This window comes from Bubalus bubalis, chromosome 24, assembly GCF_019923935.1.
Source record: "Bubalus bubalis isolate 160015118507 breed Murrah chromosome 24, NDDB_SH_1, whole genome shotgun sequence".
NCBI lineage: Eukaryota > Metazoa > Chordata > Mammalia > Artiodactyla > Bovidae > Bubalus > Bubalus bubalis.
Genome location: NC_059180.1, coordinates 25,789,269 through 25,813,102, shown reverse-complemented (window position 1 = coordinate 25,813,102; position 23,834 = coordinate 25,789,269). Strand labels below are relative to the sequence as shown.

Below are 23,834 nucleotides of genomic sequence, written 5' to 3'. Positions count from 1 at the left end.
TTTTTATTACAGAATGTACCTGGTTTTTACCCAAGTTCTAAGTACAACTTCAGAAGAAAGACTTCAAGTGAAATTGAAGTGGGTGAAAAAAACTAAAGAAACTGATTTAAAATAGCACAGTTCTCCACAGTCCCTTGTTACTCAAGGAACATGTTCCCAGATTTATTTACAACAGCCTAAGGCACTGAAATAAGGTCCTTAACTAAATTTCCAATTGCCCTAATTATTAAAAATCCCAGCCCGCCCTTGGTGTAGCTTCCTTTGGAGTTTTGGGTTGGTTGTATGGTTTTTTTTTTTTTTTTTTTGGTACTACAAAGGCAGGATGTGAACTTTTGAAATATATCAGATGACTGAACAGATCCTCCTACAGAATCTGACAGCAACAAATGCAATCTGATTTCCAGATATTCAAACAAGTTGGATATTGTTTTCCTTCAGAGCTTTTACACACCACACACCAGGAAATATATGTCAGTAATAATCTACAGAAGTTTTTAAAGATATACAAAATGAAGCTTAATAAATTGTGCCTTAATACTAAGAACTCTGAAGTAAAATTTCCACTTCTATTCAAAAATATTAGAACATGTAAAATAAATTTTTTAGAATCAACTTTTTAAACTTTTGGAGGTATTAATGCTTTAAAAAAGCTATCCATACTTCAAAATTAAGTTTTCTGGAAACTACTTCAACAAATACAGAGCTTAAATGCTACGTCTTTTAAGACTTTATTTTCTGAAAAACAGATATTTCATACAATCTTTGCCATGTTAATGCAAATATGCACAAAGTAGGCCATGTACTTTTGTTTTCCAAAAGATGCATTATGAGCATTTTCAGGAAGCTGGTGTGATTTATTCAACTTTTAATCTTAAATACAATCACAAAATTATATCCATCAGGAGGCATTACAACCTTTTGTACAGAGAAGCCACTTTATTTATACAGTGTTACTAGAACAAGGAAGATTCAGTTCAACTCAATTTGCTCTTATATAATAAGGGTAAAGTAAATTAACAAGTGAAGTATGATGTTGCCATTGACATTACAGGTGGAAATACAAGGAAAATTTAAACCAGAAAATAAAAGAACTTTAACAGGAGCTGAAACTTGGACTGTCAAGGAAAAAAAAAAAGCCTGTTTTGAAAGACATACATTCTGCAAGTCTGCATTTCAGAACATTCAGTTAAGTTTATCATCTTCCAAAGTCAAGCTAATTTTATGACATTTTTACAATAGCACAACAAACCGATTTTTCCCTAGTAAGCCCAAATTCCCATGGAAAGCAAGAGGCTAAATGGTTCATGTTGTACAACCACTGAACCTATAAAGCTTCTCTCAATTGCAGTTCATTTGCCCTTTTGTAAAAAAGAGATGGTGATATTGTTACCCAGGCCTTAAAAAAAGCAGGAAAAGTGCAACAAACCCTTCTGGGTTCATAATACAGTGGATTTCCTTCCTCAGTGTTTGGAAAATTTATAATGCTAGTTTTTCCCCATAGGAGGAATCTTTCTAATACAACCCAAATAGTGAAAAAAATCTGCCTTCTTTAAGCGATCCTTTTATTAACATAGTCTACCTCCTAGAGTTAAGAGGGGAGAAGTCCTAGCTCTAAATTGCGGCATTTTACAAGCTCAAGATACAGAATGGAAGGGCTCTGGTTTTCATATATATCTGGTTTTATGTAAAACAAAGGTACCTTCAATGTGCTAACAGAAAAACATTCATTGATTTTTTTATGTATATGAACAAAAGCTAACAAGCTAATTGTAGGTGCCTTCTTTAATATGAAAAGAACTGGGAGAAAAGAAGAACCAGCTCCTTTGATTTTAGTACTGCCAAAACAAGTAAGCCCCCAGAGTAATTACAAATATGTAGAGGAAAATAGGCCAGGAAGACTTTTCAATTCAAAGTACTGCCTATATCACAACAGATTTAAAAGGACCTAAGATTGCACATCAACTCTAATATTTGGCTGTACTTGCATTGCCCTGCTTGGAATTTTTTAATGGCTCTTTCCTTAAATTTCACACATCAGAACAACCACAATTAAAAACAAAAACAATGCAGATAACACCAAACATTGGACATTAAGAACACTACATACGACAGATAATAGAGGCAAGTGTTAAGGGCAGAAGTGATGGAAGTTTTTCTTTGTATTACAAACCCTCAACCCTGAACCTAGGGTTTGGGCTCTAAAAGAGCAATTTAGGGGAGCAGATCAAGAGCTTGATTATCAGTTCTCACACAGAAACGTCACATATCTCAAACAACTCACAAGTGTCAGGCACAGAAGAATAATCATCTAGCAAACTAGGTGAAGAACTCATGACCAGAAATAATGAGATACTGCAAGACACACCAAAGAAACAAGAGTAAAAGAGAAATACAGACAGCTCCATAGACTACTAAGCCTCCACAGCTTTATAGAGAAATCAACTAAAATTCAGGCAATTCTAGAAAATTAAAGACAGCAAAACACTTATGATAAACTTCCATTTCCAAGGGTACTTCAAATTGTAGAAGTTCTAAGTTATTCTGTACCCCCTGAATCTTAAGAAGGGTGGGGGGAGCACGAGAGTGTGAGAGTGCAGAAGTCGGGTGGGGAGGAAGAGGGAGGAGGAAGGTGGGAGAGGGGATGGGGGACAGGAGGAGGGAGGGTGGAGCAGACCCCTGGTTTGCCACAGGTATTTCTGTATTATCAAAAATGCATGACTTCATAACCATAGTACTCTGAACTTCACATTTTAAAAGATAATCACCAAAATACAGACCTGTCTTCTCAATGACCAAAGCCTTTTAAAGACTCCTGATTAAATCTCTTAACTGTTGAGTTCTCTTGTAAACAGTTCAAAATGACAAGGCTACTTGTCAAATGACTTCCCCAAAAGCAGCCAGAGTACAGACTGAGGTCTTATTGTCCAGAATGCAGCAAAGAGCAAGCTTTGAAGTCATCACTCATATCTGCCCTACAACCAAACATGTATATATCACACTATTCTCTGAGGGATCATTTTAAAATAAAAGTGATGGATAATTTAGCAGAGGCACATGTTTTTTATGTAAAGCTGTTTTGTTTTTGCTAGGATAAGGTGCCAGGTACCTCTGAAGCCTGAAATTCACAGGCAATAAAATTCACCTATTTCATTTTTCTTCTTTACCAACAAAAAGGCATTTTCTGATTACTGTCTATAAGGACAAAATAGTGTGAACTGGTTTTATCATTGTAATAAAAGTTTTTCCTTGTGACAAAGAATGTTGTTGAAAGACTAATCTTGAAACAGTAGAGGTAATCAAGTGATGAGTGCAACAGCCTCTAGGAAATAAAGCAGTGTGCAAAACACAGTATGGCATTATTATTCAGATAGGTTGTTTTGATTGTGAAAATAAGGTTCAAAATGAATGAAGAAAGTAAAATTTGATGCACTAGTTTCCTTAACTTGCCATTAGACACATGGGTACTCAAAAATATCACCTTTCTTATAATACCTGTCAAAGTATTAAAAGAGCACTGATACTGAAATGCATTCTCCCATGAGTTAGTTAAGGATTACAGATTAATGTGGCAATCAGAATACAGCAAAGGCCAGAACTATGTGAAATTTTTCCTTAATTCCTTTCACGTTTGTCTGTGAAGACTGGCAACTAGAGAGTGATCACAGCCCTAATCTCTAAATTGCAGGGAAAATGTACTCGATCAAGATTTTGATCCTCTTCTACTCTGTGTTGATACGTGATTTTAGGAATCCTATTCTAGTCTGGATTTTTATTTTGGATCAACAGTTGAGCTTACACAGTCAGTACTGAAATGCAATGCTAAATTTAAGGAAACCTTGATCATGAATTCACTACTGAACTATTAAAACTGTGCAAAAATTAAAGTACTTCACACACTAATAATGGAACTTAATAAAAGATGTTGGTTCTTACTTTTTGCTGATGTTTCATGTATATGTCCTAAAAGGCCAGGTAAACTAAAGCACTTTTAATTTACACCTTGTAAATTGTAAATTAAAAGTATCAAATGAGAAAACTGAATTAAAAAAAACATTTCACTCTACCTCCACCAGAACATCACTTTATTGTTAATCTGCCATCAACAATGTAAAACTCTTAATAGGTACTCTATCCTGGTTTTTAAAAAGGTAAAAGATTACATTGGATTAGCTACTTTCTATGAAGAAACTACAGCAATCACAGAAGAGGGAAATTTGAATGACCTCCCAAAAATGTACACTATAAGCAAAGGGGAGTGTACATTAAATCAAATGTCTGTTAGATTCATTACTTTTGAATGCACAGTGACAATCCTGGAAACTGTACATGATAGAATCACAAAAATGACTTAAATAACCAGAATTACATTTTGTATGTGATCATCAGACCTTTAAACAATCCTTGCATTTTCCGTGTTATCAGTGGTTTTGGAAAATTTTCTGTTTATCACTCCAAATATAAGTTAACAGCATCGAGATGAAGTGTATGAAATATAAGGATTGAAATAAAAGTGACTGCGAAAGATGGCTAATCTACTAGATCAGGTAAAGGGGGAAATGGGCAGATGGAGGGGGATGGGGAGGACGACGATGGGGTGGGTTTTTTTCCCTTCATTTCAGAAGTAAGTTCTTCCAATGTAGTGTATCTGTAACATAGCTCTCCTTCTTCGGTCCATTTCTGAAATTCATATCTCATAGCCTTTTTTTGTACTTACTGGTCAACCCGACCAGTACTGTTGCTAAGCAACAAGTGTTATGCAAGAATCTGAATGCATCAAATCTTCCTTGGCTGTGATTTCTTCGCGGCCCCAGTTTCCTCTTGTTTCTGAGCTGGGTTTTTTTCCTGGATTGTACACACGGGGTCAGGTGGAATGGAGTTCCAAATCACTGTGCTCCGCGGCATCCCGATCTCTTTCTGCAGCTAACCTCCTGACACGTCTGCAGCTGTTCTGTGGCAGAAAGACAATCTCCGTGTTCAGGCGGTGAGCTTGCTTGCTTTCTTTCACCCTTGACCCTGGGGTTGCAGGCCATGGTGTTGGGCGTATCCCTGAGTGCAGCTGTCCTGCAGGATTCACTTCCCTAGCGCACCGAGATTTCCTAGGTTTCCTCAGAGTAAGCCCCCAGTTGCATCACCACCGACTGTGGTGTGGCTTTGGATGCCTGAGGCTGAGTTGATTCTGGTGGATGTCTGACCTCGCTTAACCAGACTCATCTACTGTCTTGCCATTCATACCCAGGCTGTCCAACCTTCATACAGCTGAGCCAAGTTATCTAGATTAGTTGCTTCCTTAATGACATAGTCAACCTGTAAAAATGGGCAGGATAGAATTTAAAGCCATTTAAAACTTGAAACAGCATGATTCATATCTGAGTTACATGAACTGTTTAAGTTTCTAATCACCCAAATTAATTACCCAAAGATGTGCAGTTTTCATGGTGGGAAGAAGTTAAATAATCTGAGCTTCCCTCCTAATTCTGTAACTTACAAATGTGTGTCTTGGGCAAGTCACAATCCCCTTTGAGCCTTACAAATCCTTAGATGGAGACAGAGTGCCACTGACCTCACAGGTGTTCTTGGGATTAAACATTGTGAATTCACTGGGCCAAATGCTTAGGTGAATTGAAAAGTGCCCAGAAGATTCTGGAACACAGTTTCATACTCAGCAAACATCTGCTGATTCTGACTCAGCTAAATATTCTTTTATAGTAAGAGATATGATCATTTCTCTATCCAGAGCATCCATCAGGGTCCAATTATATAGTAAATGCTCACTCTATGGCTGCTGAATTATAACTTACAACAGCTCTTTGTGTGCAAAGAACTCTATACCTTCCCTACTCCTGTGAGCCACTTAACACTTTTTTATATAAAACTTAACTATAAGAATAAAAAGCACAATAGCTAAGCATCCTTCAAAAAAAAAAAAATGGACAGAGACCTAAGATGCAGTCATGAAAGCACACAACCCATTAACCTATCAGAAAATTTCTGAAGCAAAGATACCCCTAGACCCAGAACACTGTCCAGGGTTTTTGACAAATTTGACACACCCTCTCTAAAGAATGACTCTTAACCAAGAAGAGCTTAAGCTCAGATCCAATATAGAGCTCTAACAGTGTTTAACATTTTTAAAAAAATTGCTGATGTGAATTGTGGATGCCAAGCCATTAGAAAATAGGGTATTCACAAGTCTCAGATTTTTACCTGACCCCACAGAAGAAAAGGCAAATGTGTAATGGAGAATTCAGGAGAACATTACCCTTGACTAAGTGCTCTAACTTAACAACAAAGATGGCACAAACAGACACACATTCAATGATGTAAAATTCTAAGAACACATCACTGGCAAAGTACTCTTGCCAAAAATGCTATGATATAAAGAAAATAACAGACAAATATACACTGAGGCACATTCTGCAAACCAAGTGGTCTGGACACATCAAAATTTAAATGTCATAAAAGAAAAGGCTCAGGAACTGTTCTAGACATTAAAAGGAAATTAAAACTGGAACAAGTATATAAACTTCAGGATAAGCTTTGACTAAATTCTGTATGGGTGGGGGTGGCTAAGTAAAAAAGGATATCTGAAGATAACTGGAGAAACCTAAATATGGACTCAATGGTGGATAGCAGTCAACGTTAACACCAGTGTTAAGTTTTCTGAAGTTGATAATTTTATAATTGTATCGTAGCTATATATCATGGCTATATATTATTACAATGTTTTGTTTGGGAGACAAAGTACTTAGGCAAGAAGTGTTACACAGAAAGATTAGGCAAATATAAGAATATTAATAACTGATTTGCCAATTCTAGGCAAGGAATATATAATACACGAGCATTCCTATAACATTTCTGAAGTTTGAAACTTTTCAAAATAAACAGCTGTGGGCAAAAGAATTCATTCCTGAATTTATATATACAATTTTAATAATAATGATAAAATTTCAGAGTAATAATTTCAGACCAACTGACACCCAGGAACACTTTACAGATTACTTATTTATAGATAGTACTGACACCGAAAGTGTCACCCTCATATCATTAGAAACCTTCACATAGCTCTAACACGCAAACTAACAGTCTTCTGTTGGAAGAGAAAGGGTCAAGCAACACCTCAAATTTTGGTTAAAAGAGGACTGGGTTGAAAGGAAAGTGTTAACAGGCTAGAGTTAGAGTTGACAATCTAGGAGCTGTGTTATTCAAAATCTTCTGAGGCCTGAAAATAGATTTAAATTCCTTATTTCTCGATATGCCACCAAAGATGGGGATGAGGGAATCTTTAAACCTGTACTGCTTCAGCAGCATTAAAATATGTAGCTCAAGTTTAAAAGATGGTCACCTGTTCAGCAACCGACATCCTCCTATTCGGATCAACATCTCGGCCCTCTAGCTTGGCTTTCACTCTCTTCCACACACTCACCGCATACGAGTTTCTCTCCTGCACAGCTATGAAGCAATGGAGACATGTATAAGTCAAGCCACCACTTTGTATTCATATTTAATATTTAAGGTGTCCTTATTTTAACTAATTACCTTTTCCAGTCTTAGGGTCTCTGACGGCCTTTTTAGGACTACAAGCAACACTCTTGCCAGTTCCCGGAACGGTGCTTGGTGGAGTATCTGCTGATGTAGCTAGATTTTTCTGAATCAGCTTTCTAGCATTCTGTGACATGACATCAGGCTGAGTCTTCTGGCCAGTGTTGCTTCGGACTGCTACAGAGAGAAAGTTGGTAGCTCAATGTACACGTAAACAGAAAACGGGCAAGCAAGGCAGTTCTGTTTCAATCATCAACGGCAAATGGACAACCCCTGATACTAGATGTGATATTACAACCTTCAAGTCCTTATCCCTTAAAATAAAAGCTCTTCACCTAAAAAGACAGTTTAAACAGCTAGATGTGGCAAAAGGCAAGGAAAGTTACATTCACAGAATGATACAATTTGTATACATGTGTGCGTGCACACAGAGAAGTCAACAAATACACAGTGGTTTTATCTCTAGTTGGAAAGGAACTACAGATTTTTCTATTAATTAATTTTCCATATTTCCCTAACAGACATATATTTTGTAATCATAGACAGTATTTGAACACACAGTATTTTTATTCTCTAATCTCTAACATAAATACTTTTAAAATTAAGGCAAAATTTGTTCAGTTTGGAAAAAAAAAAAAAAATTTGTTCAGTTTGAAATATGACAAGAAATTAGGGAAACCCTTTATTTACTTAGATAATTAATTTTTTATGGGAGTATAGTTGATATACAATGTTGTGTTAGTTTCTGCTGTACAGCAAAGTGAATCAGTTATACCCACTCTTTTTTAGGTTCTGTTCCCATATAGGTCATTACACAGTACTGAATAGAGGTCCCTGTGCTATACAGTAGGTTCTTGTTATCTATTTTATGTATAGTAGTGTGTATATGTCAACCCCAATTTCCCAATTTACCCCCTCCTTGGTAACTATAAATTTACATCTGTGACATAATTTCTGTTTTTCTAAATAGGTTTATTAGGGAAAACCTTTAAAAAGATGATGACTATAAGCATGTTTGTTGTTGTTTATTTTCTAAGTCCTGTCTGACTCTTTTGAGACCCCACAGTCTAAAGCCTGTCAGAGGCCTCTGTCCGTGGGATTTCCCAGGCAAGAATACTGGAGTGCACTGCCATTCCCTTCTCCAAGGGATCTTCCTGACCCAGGGATAGAACCCATGTCTCCTGCTTCTCCTGCACTGGCAGGTGGATTCTTTACTGCCTGAGCCACCAGGGAAGCCCAATAAACATATTAAACACTCTTTAACATCTTAGCATGTATGCGTAGATTATCAATAGGTCAAGATACACGTTTTTCTGAATACAGGAGTCTCACCTGCAGCAAAGGATGGTTGATAAGTAGCAGACGATGTTGGACTCGAACATTCATTTGTTGCATCGGTGACTAAGGGTGATGCAAAACTCACTAAATTATTATAGACACTGAAATACAAAATAAAATGCCTCATTTATGAAATGCTTCAGCAAAGAGCTATTTGTAAGTATGAACAAAACTGAAAAAAATATTAAATTAAATAAACAAAACTTACTTTACCACATGTTTTGCTTACATTTTAAATTCAGGCCTGAAGGCATTCTTACCTCTGACTTTGCGTTTTCAGTTCTTTCAAGGTGGGAGTTATTTCCTGGAGCATTTCAACATGTTCTTGACTTCGAACCTGACCCATGGCTTGGACTAATGTAAACAGCACTGTCTGAATGTTGTCTTGCCATGATTTATATTCACCCAAGAACTGCCTAACACTGTTCTCATAGGGAACATCTTCACCGTCTGCCAGAGCAGCTTCTTCATCCTAGAATCAATATGTTAATAATTAAGAAAAATGGTATTTGTTTTAGTATTACTCTTCAGACAGTCACCTTTTGGATAACAGGTAATAAGTGGCTTTTTACTATCAATGTATTTAATCTGCTTATTACAATTTATTAATAACTTCTTTTCAATAGGAATCTTGTTTCCAGCACAAATAAAAACTCCAACTAAAAAGAAATCCAGGGACTTCCCTGGAAGTCCAGTGGTTAGGACTCCATGCTTCCACTGCAGGGGGGGCATGGGTTTGATCCCTGGTTGAGGTCCCACAAGCCACATGATGCAACCAAAAACAAAAAAACTCAAAAAGTAAATGATCTACTGTTTTGTGATAATAAAGCCTTTCTGAGGACTGTTTCCTTACTCTCTAGATTCTATACAATACTGGAGAGAAGAGGCAATATTTCATTTATTTTGGAAGCAAACTATATGATTTGAGTTGGGAGCCAGAAGAGAAGTTAGAAATCTAAATACTCTGTGAGACTAAGTTCAAGTTTCAGCTCTTCTATAAGTTATGTGACTTTGTATAAATCAGTTTCTCTAAGCCCCAGTTTCTCTGTGTACAGAATCAGAATACTATTTACTACCTGCTTAAAAAAAAAAACAGTTGACAGCTGATGAAAACACAAATAAACTCAGTGACAAACCGGAAATATGACCTTGGAGAAATTAGGTTTTTTTTTCTCATGAATAAAACTCTTTTGTATTTTATAAAAGGGGGAAGAGTAACTATGTGTCAATGCTATTAATCTTACCTTGGCCATTGCTTTCAGGAGATGTTTGACATCTCCAAGCTGCCGGTTATGGCCAGTGAGCACAGTCTTTATATTATCAACCAGATTCTGAATTGTTTCACAGACTGTTTCTATTTGTTGCTCTTTGTCTGTCTGAATTGCTCTCTGAGTAGACATATCCTGGGTCAGTTGTTTGTGTGCTGACAAAAGCCACTCAGAGCTGCCAATAGGATGTTCAAGAGTCGTGTCCTAAACAGAATAAGGGTTTGTTTGATTTTAAGAATCAGCCAGAAAAACATAAGATTCTTTTCCTCAACATCACATCAAAAGATACTCATAATTCAAGTTGATACAAAGAACCTCAGTTGCTGAGTCGAATTAATTCACTAGAATTAATTTAATTAATTAAAATAAATTTTTAGAAATACTTGATAATTTAAACAATCTATGAAATACAAACTAAGATTTTTACTTTTCTGCATAATTATACAGGGAACAAATGCTTAAAGTTTAAAACCTAAGAAAATATATTTGGAGTAACAAACATGACACACAGCTAGGACCCCAGGCACTGTAAATAACTCTTTAAAATAAAACCAGGGCATCCTAATATATAGTCTAAAGCCTTCCCACAAAGTAGAAATGCTGAATTTATTAACTTGATATTCCAGCATTCGTCCTCCACTAGCCCTCTGTCTGCTATCCTACTTTCCAAAGTGCATCTGAGTCATTTGCTACACATTCTCTCTCTCCTTCCCTAGGAAGCCCTACAGTGATTCTACTTATAGTTCTACTTATAGCTCAGAGAGTTCTTTTCACTTTTTCATTTCGTTCACTGTATTATTTGTATAAATAAGTTCCTTTGGGGATAAAAGAAAGATTTAGTCATCCTTGAATTCTTCACAACATCTCATATACAGTACATGCTCAATAAATGTAGACTAGTGAATATATTGATTTTGAGAGCATATAGTTGGTCTTATTTAAATTACCGAATCTCTTCACTCCCAAGAATCCAGACTTACCACCCTCTGTAATAAACGAAGCTCTAACTCAGAGACAGAACTGTTAAACTGTGATGCAAATGAACACATTTGCTGACACCGTTTGATTAGTTCAAATAATGCAGCATCCAGGTTTAAGGCTTCGGCAGTTCTAGTTCGTAAACTTTCAAAATGAATGATATTGCTGCAGAGGAAAGTGACCTGTGAAGAGGAAAAAGAGTGGAACCATCACAATGATGAAAAAAAATTGCAATTAATGAAAGAAAAATAATACTACCTATTCATTTCCAGAATTTAGGACCAGGTCCTGAAAATGTATGAATGTATGACTCTCATGGGAAACAGACCCACTTCTTATAAAAGCTGTAAATAAATTAATACTTTTAGGTTGATGCTGTCAAGTCTGAGAAGGCCCAAAAAGCACCTAAGTTAGGTAAACACATCTTCTGCATGATTCTTTTTTAACACAGAAATTTTACTCCATAAAAAAACCTTTATCGTATTCAGCTTAAATTTGTTTGTGCTATATCCAAATTCCAATCTGAAATGCTCCCCCCTTCTGCTTCTACTCCTACATAATTTTACCATTTAGATCAGAAAACACTAATTGCTTATTTGACAATATTAAGGACATCTTTCAAGGTACAGTAATAGTATTGTGATTATGTTACTAACTAGTTCTCATCTTATATATACATACTGAAATATTTACAGATAAAATGATATAATATTTGAGATTACCATTAAATTTAGGGTAGGGAGTATACAGAAAATAAAGTAGGACTTAAGTTGACAATTATTAAATTCTGGTAATGGATATATGGGATATGGGAATCATATTAGTTCAATGTTGTGCCTGATTATATAATGAGTTATATTATCCTGTAACTGAAAACACAATGGCACACACAGGTGCCCATACCTGACTTGCTCTTTGGCTCTCCTTAAGGACAAGATTTCTTCTTTCAGCTATTGTTGCTTCAAAATCCTGTAGTACAGGTGCCAGTGCAGGGTTGGCACCACCTGCCCATTTGAGTCGCTGTTCAATACTTGCTTCAAGTGCTGCCAGTTTCTCCTATAAAAGCCAGCAGAATCTCAGTGAATAGGACTCCACTTCCTATCTGTTGAGCATTTTATATGAATAAGAGAGATTCAAAAGAAATAGGATGGCATAAGTAACTTAGAAAACATCTTTAACAAACTGTCACCTTTTGGAATTAATCTTGACTTCATATAGAGTATTTAAGACTAAACATATCTGAGAAGGCAAGGACTGGCTTTCAGTTTATTTTGCAGAAAGAAGTTTCATTTTCATTTCTAAATAGTCTTTAAAAAAAAAAACAAAACCCTGTCGTACCAAATTCCCACTGCACTATATATGCTATCTATGAGAAAGTCCATTTATATCTTTGATTGTAAAAGATGAAAATCAGATTCCCACAAATGGAAACATTTATGAATAATGGTAAAAAAAATCCAGCCAGATTATCACAATACAAAGGTTTTACATAACAAAGTTGCTTCATTAGGTACTCAACATTTCAAGTGGCGGAGTTTCCAATCATACTTTTTGCCCCCCACCCGCTCACACACAGACACCTCTAGAATCAGAAAGGGCAGGAGTTCAATCTCTAAAGTGAAAACTAGGACTAATATGCTGTAGAGAAAAGGTATTTCAATCTTCAAAGAAGTGAGCTCAAGAAAAGTTCTATTAAAAATTTAAAAAATATTATTACAGTGATTGTAATTATACTAATATTAAACTATAAAAACAGAAAAATGTCAGTTACTACTGAATATATGATATAAGAATACCAGAGATGTATATAAAACCATCATCAAGACCAGTTTCTCTTGTTTAAAAAAAGGTGAGATTAAATATTTTGCTGATGTGACCCAAAAATAGTAAAAAATGATGGTTTAGAAAAATGTTCTGCTGCTTTTGATATCACAAAATTCCATTAACTACACAATAGAAGGAAGATAGACCTAAGCTTCATGGATATTAATAATATGCCAAACTTTCAGAAAATAAATTTGGTATTCAAGTTTTTACCATTACCAACGTTAATGTGTAATGGCACAGTAATAGCCATTAAAAATTCTTAAATAGTTCATTAAAAATTTGAAATATTTAGTATGTCTGTATTCTTGGTTCAAAATATACTGCTAAGATTCAGTTACTTTGGAAGATAAGAAAAAAAAAGACAGAAATTAAAAATAAAAGTGAAAAAGGTATTAAAGTTCCTGTGACTTAAAAGCCAAGGACAGACTGAACAGAGCACTTCACCACAGTGGAGATCATTTCTAAAAGTAAGATGTGCCAGAAGGAAGAAATGACAAAACGTACCTGAACTGTTGCAATTGAAGTTTCAATCTGGCTCAGAGTATGGAGTTTCTTTTTCATGCTGGTTAATATGGCAGAACGAGGGGGAGGTGTGACAGACATGGCTTGTGGTCTATTGATAAGGAGATCTTCATGCTGCCACTGTTCAAAGAAAAAGAAATGTAATAAAGTAAGCAGGGGAAAAAAACCAAGACAGGGGAACTGACATTAGGGGAAGGACTTGGGGAGGTGGTAAAAAGTCCAGGTGCAGCAGGGCAGGGTGGGCAGGGAAGAGTAACAGAAACACAATAAAAGAATTAACCAGATGGAAAATTTCCTGAGGTAGAGAATGGCTGATAAACTTCTTGGATCACGGATATGCAGTATTTAAACAGCAATTCTGAAGGCATTTCCTAGTAAAAGTAAAAGTTTCCTACACAATCCCCCGAAAATAATCTCCAGTTCAGAGGCTGGAACAAGCACAGTAGGTAGAAGAGTTGCCCAGCATGGGAGCTAAGCAAGTAACTGAGAGAGACAATGGCAGCAGTCAGAGGAGGAGGAATTCTCCCGCGAACCTACAAGTGGCAGAATGACAGAAAGGTGCAGGCAACTGCTGACAGGGGATCAAGCCGTCTTAGGCGTGCATGCTGTACGCTGGCCCCAGAAGGCCAAGGGACATCTGAGCTGAAATTTTAAAGTTATATATTGTGCTAGCTTACAATGTGTTCACATGAACAAAACTGGAAGGACTTTTATAACATTTTCCATATAGTTGTCAACTTTTTCAATGAATAAACTCTAAAATGTATTAAATAAACCTTTTCAACATTATTTTTTTGAAGTAAAATAAATGCCAAGAAAAGCCCAACGTGGGGCTTTCCCTGGTGGTCTAGTGGTTAAGAATCCACTTTGCAATGCAAGGGACACTGGTCTGGGAAGATCCCACATGCTGTGGAGCAACTAAGCCTGTGCACCACAGTTCCTGAAGCCTGTGTGCCTAGAGCCTGTACTCTGCAACAAGGGAAGCCACCACAATGAGAAGCCTGTGCACCACAAATGGAGAGCAGTCCCTGCTCTTCACAACTAGCGCACAGCCAACAAAGACCCGAAACAGCCAGTAAATAAAAGATTTTTTAAAACAGATGTTATTAAAAAAAAAAACCCAATGTGCTAGATGGACTGCTAACCTATAATAAATGCAACTTCAGAATCTGAATAAATTACTTTTCTTAACTTATGACCTAAGAAACCAGCTAATTGATAAAATTGCAAAGAGAAAAATACACTGGTTCCATGCCCCACCAACTCCACTCTTGGGAAGTGGCTTCAATATAAATGATACAAAGTAAACAACGTTTGGGCCAAACCAGAACCCCTGATACTACAGCCCCAATGCTACTCCATGAGTCCACCTGTCTGAAGCTACTGACAATATTGAAGTAAAGAAATAAGAAAAAAATCTATAATTTATACTGTGCTTATTATCTTACACAGATCACCATTTTTTTTTCTTTTTTTAAAAAAGTGTTTTTGGCAGTGCTGGGTCTTTGCTGCTGTGCAGGCTTACTCTAGCTGCTCAGAGCGGGGCTACTCTTGTTGCAGTGCGTGGGCTTCTCACTGCAGTGGCTTCCCTTGTTGCAGAGCACAGGTTCCAGTGCACGCAAGCTTCAGAAGTTGCAGCACATGGGCTCAGTAGTTGTGGCGCACAGTAGGTAGTTGCTCAGTAGTTAGTTACTCCAAGGCATGTGGAATCTTCCCAGACCAGGGATCAAATCCGTGTTCCCTGCGTTAGCAGGTGGATACTTATCCACTGTGTCACCAGGGAAGTCCCAGATCATCATTTTTAATCCACACAGTCATCAACCTTTAAGAGAGTACTGTCCCCATTCTACAGGTAAGGAAATCAGATCTTAAGGAAGGTTAAAGGTAAGTTCATATACCCAAATCCAAATTTATCTCACTCCCAAAGCCTGTACTGCCCCGAAACAAAGAAGGACAAAAACAGGCTTCTTAAAAACAGTTCCCAAATGATGACAGGATGTATGCAGAGAGCTTAGAGATTCAGGGAAACAGATGTCACTTTGGAAATAATTGAGTTAGGTAGTACACAAGGAATATATACACCTAACAAATACATTTAATTGTTAGAAATTACATATACAGGGTGGGGGACAGGGAGGCTCAATAGGGAGGGGATATATGTATATGCACAGCTAATTCACTCTGCTGTACAGCAGAAATGAATACCACGTTGTAAAGCAATTATACTCCAATTAAAAGAACAAGAAACTACATTTACAAATAGTATTTAATGATAACACTAACCATAAAACACTGATGGAAACTAATTAAAAGGACACAAACTATAAACATAAAACGATCACAACTCCGTAACCAAGAAATGTTACAGCAATGTTAAAGCTGTGTTTGTTCCGGGTTGGCACAATTTGGCAAGTTTAAAATGTTCTCTTCTTTATATTGTTCTACAGTAATCTCCCGGCTTACCCCTTTATGAAGGGAAATACTTACCTGAAACATGGCGATGTGCAGCTGGACACGCTGCAGGCTTGTCTTGCAGGAGGCGATGCTGGTCTCCAGCCTGCGCACCAAGTCGTGCTTCTTCCAGGCAGTGTCGTAGGAGCTCGCCAGCACAGTCGCCCTGTTCATGACCAGCTGAGAGAACTTCCCGATCTGGATGTTGTGCTCCACCGCCTTCTTACACAGATCGTCAACAGAAACTTTGCTTTCAGCACCAAAATCCTTCGCCTCCACCTGCGCAATGATGTCTACCCCTAGAGCGCTGATGAAGCTGCACAGTGTGAGGCCCAGGGCTTGGTTCGGGAGTCCAATTAGGAGCTGCCGCACAAAGTCAGCTGTGAATGCCTTTATTGGTTTGGCCATCTGGTCTTCACTGAAACAAGAGTTTCTAAAAAGGGTTTTCACGTTGACAATCTGTACAGGCCCATTTACAGTATTCTGATCTTCAAGTGAACTTGATCCTAAAAAAGGAAATTTTTCTTTAAGTATTTCATACAATACTAAAATAAGGTGATAATGCTAACTTAAGAATTTGAAGACTTCCATGAACTTAAGATTTTAATTTACAGTTAAATTAAGCCTCCTCTATCCCATTTCCCTCCAAAGTACAACTAAATCTGGCTTAAGTGTGAAATATTACCTGACAAAGTTTTAGAAAAGGTACCACAGAGCCGAAAGAACTCCTTAATTGTCTGTAGTCGTTTTAGAAAGAAGATCTCTTCCAGCACCTGTCGGTGATTATCATCATCAAAAAAATTGACCTGAGTGCTCCTGGCTTCCCGTATTATGTCAATCTTTCGCCAAGCTATAGGAATTTCCATCTTATTTAGCTATGTAAATGAAAGAGAAGAAAGTTCACTTCTCCACTCTTCAAACACGGAACAACTACTTTACTACACTTGTATTATTCATCAAACCAGGTCAATTATTTACCTTTTCAACCAATAAGCCAAAAGCAGTCTCAACTTGGGCAAACATGCCATCAAATGCTACCAAAAGCATCTGGCCAGCTGACATTTTTGGTGTTTCATCAACTGAACCATTTCTTGGTTGGATTAATTCACCATACTGAGCATGAAGCATTCTAGAGCAAAAGAAAAAGGAGTTAAAACCATTCCTAAACAGTAATATATTTGGGGGGAAACGTTAAGATCAACAAGTCTTACAGCTAGTATGCAGAGTCTAGGAAAAAGTCTTTTTATGAAGGAAGGAGTGTTATTAGCCATTGTTCATGTGATTAAATTTTATGCAAACTGAAGTTATGACAATTTTAAACGAACTATACAAAATATTATAGTATCTCTTTATATACAGAACGTAAAATAATCTACACTTCCAATATTAAAAAAAAAAATCAAGAGGCACACAATTCTAAAGCTGGTGGACCTAGCAAAAGTTGTCAAGTATCTTCACGCTACTGTCACATGACAGAGTCAGCTACAGACAGTGAATGGAAACAGCTATCCTTTTTCACATGCTGAGTTTTGAATAATGCATAGTTTGAAGGTAGGTCTTGAGAAATTTGCTCTCACATTATAATTAACTTAAGATTTGCACTGTGTTTATGTATCCAAGTATCATGTTAAACATTTTATGTAAGTTTAGGCTATCACAGAAATTTATAATGGAAAAAGAGCTATATGATGGTATAAAATTTTCATTTAAATTATCAAAAAGTTTCTCTAACACAAGATACAAACAGGCTGTAGCAGAATCAAACATGAAGTCTGTCACCCAGTGCATACATGAAGTAAACATTCCTCCATTTGAGAGTAAAGGGAATCTAGATTAGACATCAAGGGAAAGTAAGGGCTGAACTTTTGTGAGAAAGAAAAGTGTACAGACTTAGCATCTAACTTTTAAAATAATGCTAGGAACGTTATGATAAAGCTCCTGCACAAATAATCTCATTTTAGCTGACAAATATTTATGCTATACTAATCACAGTTGTTTTTTAAATTTTATGATAAAACTAAAAGAAACATGAGAAAATAGGAAAAATTTGAATGCAGGATAAAAGAAAACATTGAGTTGTTACCCTTTCTTATGAAATAAGGGCCTCTTAAGAAAATAAGTCTACATTTTAGATATACATTTCTCCTGAAGTTTAAGAATGAAAAGGTATTTGATTCAAAGTAACCAGAGAAAGTACAATTTAAACAAGATTAACCAGAAGCAAAAAAAAAAGGGGGGGGGATGGGGGGGCAGGATTAATCACAGTGTAGATAATTATTGAAGGTGGTAAAATGGGAGTTCATTATACTGTTCTCTCTGCTTTCTTATATCTTGTAATTTTCCCATGGGAGGAAGTATTGGGTCAATTCATTGCTACTCTCTCAATTATATTTTCTGACAGTAACTGGACAGAATGCCAAAGAAAGGGGTCCTGAATCACAAGGGACAAAGGGGCTTAGGGTTTAGCTTTAGGTACACTGCATGGCTGAAGAAACTGTTCAAGCTCTCATGTTTCAAAGTCAAACCGTTTTCCTAGATTTAAGAGTTGAGAAATACAAAGTTCAATACCTAAAACAAACTTATAAAACTTAAGCTAACAAGTGTTCACTTGAAGTGACATGTATACTCCATTAGCAAAGTAAACTGGCTCAGATGCTCCCATTGAATTCCAAGTGCTGGCTTAAAAAATACCACATTCCACTTTGTGTGTGAGTAGAAGTATAGTAAAAACTACAGCCCTTAAAGAATACGTATGTGTATGTAATAAAACCACACACACACACACACGAGTACACATGTAACTGGTAAAACCTGAGTAAGCTCTGTGGACTGTACCAAAGTCAATTTCATGGTGTTGCTACTGTACCACAGGTATGCAAGATGCTACACTGAAGGAGGGATGAAGGCTACACAAGACATCCCTGAGCAATGTGTGTTTTTTTTTTAAATACAACTTCCTATAAATCTGTAATTATTTCCAAATAAAAGGGGTTGTTTTGCTTTTGGGGGGGGGGGCAGGGATGGGAAATGTTTTGATTTTGTTTGTTTCAGCCATGTCATATGGCTTGCAGAATCTACTACTGACTGAAACTGCACCCTTTTCAAGTGCAGAATCCTAACCACTGCATCACCAAGGAATTCCCCCAAATGAAAGTTTTTTTAAAAAGATATTTCTGAGGCTTCCCTAGTGGCTCAGTGATAAGGAATCCACCTGCTAATAAAGGAGATACAGGTTGCATGCCTGATCTGCGAAGATTCCACATGCCTTGGAGCAACTACGCCCGTGCACCACAACTATTGAGCCTGTGCTCCAGAGCCCAGGAACTGCAACTGCTGAGCCTACAAGCCACGACTACAGAAGCCCATGTGCCCTAGAGCCCAAGCACCACAAGGGAAGCCACCACAATGAAAAGCTGGGGCCACTGCAACTACACAACAGCCCCTGCTCCCACAACTAGAGAAAGCCTGAGCAGCAGGGAAGACCCAGCATGGCCCAGGATAGATAAAACTTAAAATGTATCTGGCTTCCCAACTCTTTCACAAGAAAACAGCACAGCTTAGCATTCACTTGCCTGGCAACATCGATGTAATGAGCATGTGTTTCTTCCTCAAGTCCCATAGCTGCATTTCTTAAATAGGCTTGAAGAGATTCAACTAGAGTCTGCAGAGGAACACCATCAGTTGTCTGCTCAATAAGACTGTCCAGCTCATGAAGCATATTTTCTAATGTGTATTCTCCTTTCATTAAACATCTCAGTGCTTCTGGAAATATGATTTGCCGGAAATTTGAATTTAATTCCTGTAAATATGTAAGAAACCTATTTTAATGCTTCCTGAGTTTAGATAAAGCAACATTAAAGGTTGAGGAAGTCAAACTGCTTTTCAGAACCAGAGATGAAAAATACAACGCTCAACATTTAAAACAAACTTACAAAATTTAAGCTAATTTAGAAGTGCTCACCTGAAGTGAGATGTATACACCATTAGCCAAATGAACAGCCTCAGATGCTTCCATGGGGTTAGGAATGTCTAAGTCTTGTGGCACTAAATGACACTGCTTCAGTAACTGAACCAGACATGTGACATTTCCGCTCATACTGCAGAGTTCCTCCAAGAACCAGGCTCCATCCCGAGAAGTTAGATCAACCAGCTGCTCTCCAGCACTCGATGCTGCACCTTCCATCATTAGGTTACGCCTGAATGAGATAAATATTTGTACAGTGAAACTGACTTAGTGGAACCCACACAAATAGGATACCTCAAACTCTGGGAGAAAAAAAAAATAAAGCAGTCTTACACTGGGCAAGACTAACAGAAAGTACAAGGATACCTTAATTTTGGGATTAAACAAAAAACACACAAACTCTCAATAAGCACCAATGTTTGCAGGACAATGAAACAGTCTCAATGATATGTCAGCTGACTCACCTTGTGAGAGTACAAAGGGCAGAAATAATAACACTTGCTAGACTCAAAGATCCTTCCTCTCCATTCTCGTGAAGGAAAACTTTGATACAACGTTCAATTTCTTTCAACTGATCTTCACAAACCGGTACAGTGACAGCTTCCTGTTTCAAGCGTTCCACCTGTCTGATAAGTCGGCTGTTGATGTCGGCTGCATACCGCTGCAGGGTCATCTCAGTGGCCGTGATGAACTGACACACTGTTGGGGGTGGCTGGGGCGCATACTGCATTTCATATCTTTAAAAAAGAGAAAGAGGTGCTTGAAAAGAAAGTTCACACCTTACAAAATACTAAAAAAGACAAGAGATGGACTACTGTATTTGATACAGAGCAGAAATCATTATTTCCATTTTACAGAGAAGGTCTCAAGAGCAAAAGTAACTTCTAAAAATGATTTGAGTAACAGAATCAGTGTGAATTCAGCTCTCCTTACCTGATCCCACCACTCTTAGTTACATTTTATCTAAGAGTGAGATACATTTTAACTAATTACAGAAAACACTGTCTTATAAAGGAAAACAAAGAGTTTGTTGCTGCTGCTGCGAAATCGCTTCAGTCGTGTCCGACTCTGTGCGACCCCATAGACGGCAGCCCACCAGGCTCCCCCGTCCCTGGGATTCTCCAGGCAAGAACACTGGAGTGGGTTGCCATTTCCTTCTCCAATGCAGGAAAGGGAAAAGTGAAAGTGAAGTCGCTCCAGTCGTGTCTCTTAGCGACCCCATGGACTGCAGCCTACCAGCCTCCTCCGTCCATGGGATTTTCCAGGCAAGAGTACTGGAGTGGGGTGCCATTGCCTTCTCCAAAACAAGAGTTTAAACCCTCTTAAAACCACAAGAAAGTGACTCCATTCAAATTCCATCTATCAATCATTTCTTTCAGAAAATGAAATACTATGCAATTGAAAATGTGAACACAACTTTGCTTCCAGTCCCAATGAGAAGTAAAGAAAATCGAGAGTGATCAACTTACTTCCTGTAAAGTTCCTGACAGCGTTCTACTGTGGTATTACAGATGAGCTCTTCCATCCAGGTCTTCCACTGCTCAATTCGATGTTTCTGAAATATGGCCTTTGGATACTGCAGAGCAACAGTTGCATAGTGATGCAGCTGCTCCAGACAGCCTCGCAGCACCGAGCGCCTCTGCTGCAGGAGGGCACCAACCTCCCCTTCTAGCTGCTCACACTGGCTAATCAAGTGGGCCTGGCCAGCATTCTGCAGAAAGGCTGTTGCCGGCACGTAGCTGGGAGGACCTTTTGGTAAAAGATAATTATCCATTACAGTGAAGCTGTTTCAAATCAGCAGTCATTGAAAGGAGTGCAGACCAGAACTCCACACAAAAACACATAACAACAAAACTCACATGCTCACATGTACATCTAACATACCAAGGTCCATCTGTGTGCTTATCTCCTGAAGCAAACTGGCCAGCTGTGTCGCTTCCAAATTACTGAACGCAGCCTGATAGTGTGTTATCCACTGTTCAAATTCATTCAGCTTCACCTGGATTGCTTCCTGAACAGCTCTCTGCTGAGTCTGTAGTTGAGTGTGTTCAGAATACCTAATGGAAGGAAAAAATTTTAATTGACTGCTGGGAATTTTCATCACTCTAAAAGTACATTTTGCTCATACTTGGACTGCCTGGTAAGCTCCTTTTTAATCTTGAGGACACCACTCAAATGTCTTTTTCTCCTCTGGTTTTTTTCCTGATGCTATAGTCCCCTAACTATACTCGCAACATTTTAAACAAAATTCTACCACATTTACCAGAGTTATTTGAAGTGTGGAAGACTGAGATCAGAAGATCTCTGTAATCTCAGCATCTCCTGCAGTGTCTGGCACTTGCACATTTAACCACCCTTCACTGAGCCAGGCATCCACTCTATGTGAGGTTCACTCACTTAGATCAAAGCTCAGAAAAACTTGGCCATGTGGACAAAATCCACCATACAAATGAATAAGGATTCAGACATAAACTGCAGAGGAAAAAACCAAAATCCCAGGTTTTCTGAATCCAAGTTCACAGTTCTAACCACTATGTCCACCATCTCAGTAACTCAAATGTCTAAATACAATGAAGCTGAAAATTTAAGTGAATTCTATTAATACTTCAAAACTGCAGTTCTTGTGAGAGCTTTGATTATTCATGTGAGTTGCTGCAACAATTCTAATTCAAGTTGATAATGTTCACACAAATACAAAAGTTCTCCTTAATGGAATAAAGATAAATTAAGAGTTCAACACTTGTTTTAAACCTGTGTTGCAGAGTATGAGAAGGATGATCCACTCCTTCAGCTCCTTCTAGAAACTCAATTTCTTCTAGCAGTTTGCCCTGCAGTTTCTCCACATCTGTTAGTTGCTCTTGCAAGCTCAGGTATTCATCTAAGCTGCTGTCCAGCTTGGGAAGTACAACCAGCATCTCATCTCTGTTTTTAAACCAGTTCACCTGTAAAAAGACGTAATTAGGAAGATTCTTATAAGGCCGACTGTGAGGTATGAGGATGTATGCCAAAAGGATCATGTTAGAAGGATGTTCTGCACATGCTATTATACTTAAATCTCAACAAAGCCAGTGTGGATCACCCTGGCTTTTTTTATAAAGATAACTAATGCAATCAATTCACATGGCCATAAATGAAGACTCAATTCCACAATACACAATAACATGCAGTTACCACCATGCCACACAAAGCAAGATCAGCACCACTGGCTACCATGGAGGAGGAGAAGACTATCCAATCAAATCAAGGAGACAATCCAGTTAAAGAACACTTAAAATAGTCGCTGGCAAACACATTGAGTCTACTAAAAAAGGTATAATATTTTTCAAATCATTAACCCACCTCCCACGTGGGAGTGTGACTGTGTCTTTTCATGTGAGCATTTCTTAGCAAACGATCACAGCAAACTGCCATATTTCGTGGCCATTTCAGTATTATACATGACAGTCTTTTTTTTATGGACCTGTTAACCTTTTTCTTTTTTTGGTGGCATTACACAGCTTGCAGGATCTTAGCTCCCTGAGGAGGGCTGGAACCCAGGCCCTGGCAGTGAAAGCACCAGGTCCTAACCACTGGACCATCAAGGAATTCCCTGGTCTTGTTAACTATTAACAAAAAAGGGACAATGACTTATTATTACTGGCCTCACCTTAATTTCAGCTACTCTCGAAGAAAAAAGGCTGCGAGTGATCTCTCGTTCCATCTCTCTCTTGCTCTGCTTGCTCTCAGCCTGCTGGCCCCCTCCACCATAGACAGCACCAGCAAACCCAGCCTCGCCCCCAGCTGTCCAGTCCACCAGGGGGTCATATACAAAGGCCTCCAGCAGCGTCAGCAGAGTCTCCCTGCCACGCCGCATAATGTGTAGAACCTGTTTTCAGAAAACTTTTAATTAAGTTTTGCCACAAGCTTCCTCATTAAAATGTAGTTTTTCATTCCAAAAGACTTGTTAA

At 37.9% G+C, this 23,834-nt stretch overlaps 1 protein-coding gene across 4 annotated transcripts in view; it reads right to left on the bottom strand.

Annotated features, from left to right (window-relative positions):
• Window positions 1–712: 712 nt before the first annotated feature.
• SMG1 (SMG1 nonsense mediated mRNA decay associated PI3K related kinase) overlaps window positions 713–23,834 on the bottom strand; it is a 99,185-nt gene continuing 76,063 nt past the window's right edge. For all 4 annotated transcript variants that reach the window (XM_006047005.3, XM_044935754.1, XM_044935755.1 and 1 more), the window contains 19 exons: window positions 23,534–23,752; window positions 22,639–22,829; window positions 21,772–21,944; window positions 21,357–21,636; window positions 20,352–20,624; window positions 19,885–20,119; window positions 19,496–19,722; window positions 16,902–17,052; window positions 16,609–16,798; window positions 15,960–16,429; window positions 13,455–13,592; window positions 12,027–12,179; window positions 11,126–11,305; window positions 10,122–10,349; window positions 9,138–9,349; window positions 8,872–8,978; window positions 7,537–7,716; window positions 7,343–7,449; window positions 713–5,304 (listed from right to left, as the gene is read on the bottom strand). In XM_006047005.3, coding sequence (XP_006047067.1) covers window positions 5,227–5,304; window positions 7,343–7,449; window positions 7,537–7,716; window positions 8,872–8,978; window positions 9,138–9,349; window positions 10,122–10,349; window positions 11,126–11,305; window positions 12,027–12,179; window positions 13,455–13,592; window positions 15,960–16,429; window positions 16,609–16,798; window positions 16,902–17,052; window positions 19,496–19,722; window positions 19,885–20,119; window positions 20,352–20,624; window positions 21,357–21,636; window positions 21,772–21,944; window positions 22,639–22,829; window positions 23,534–23,752 — 3,792 coding nt within the window. In that variant the 3' untranslated portion in view covers window positions 713–5,226. The remainder of the gene's footprint in view (window positions 5,305–7,342; window positions 7,450–7,536; window positions 7,717–8,871; window positions 8,979–9,137; window positions 9,350–10,121; window positions 10,350–11,125; window positions 11,306–12,026; window positions 12,180–13,454; window positions 13,593–15,959; window positions 16,430–16,608; window positions 16,799–16,901; window positions 17,053–19,495; window positions 19,723–19,884; window positions 20,120–20,351; window positions 20,625–21,356; window positions 21,637–21,771; window positions 21,945–22,638; window positions 22,830–23,533; window positions 23,753–23,834) is intronic.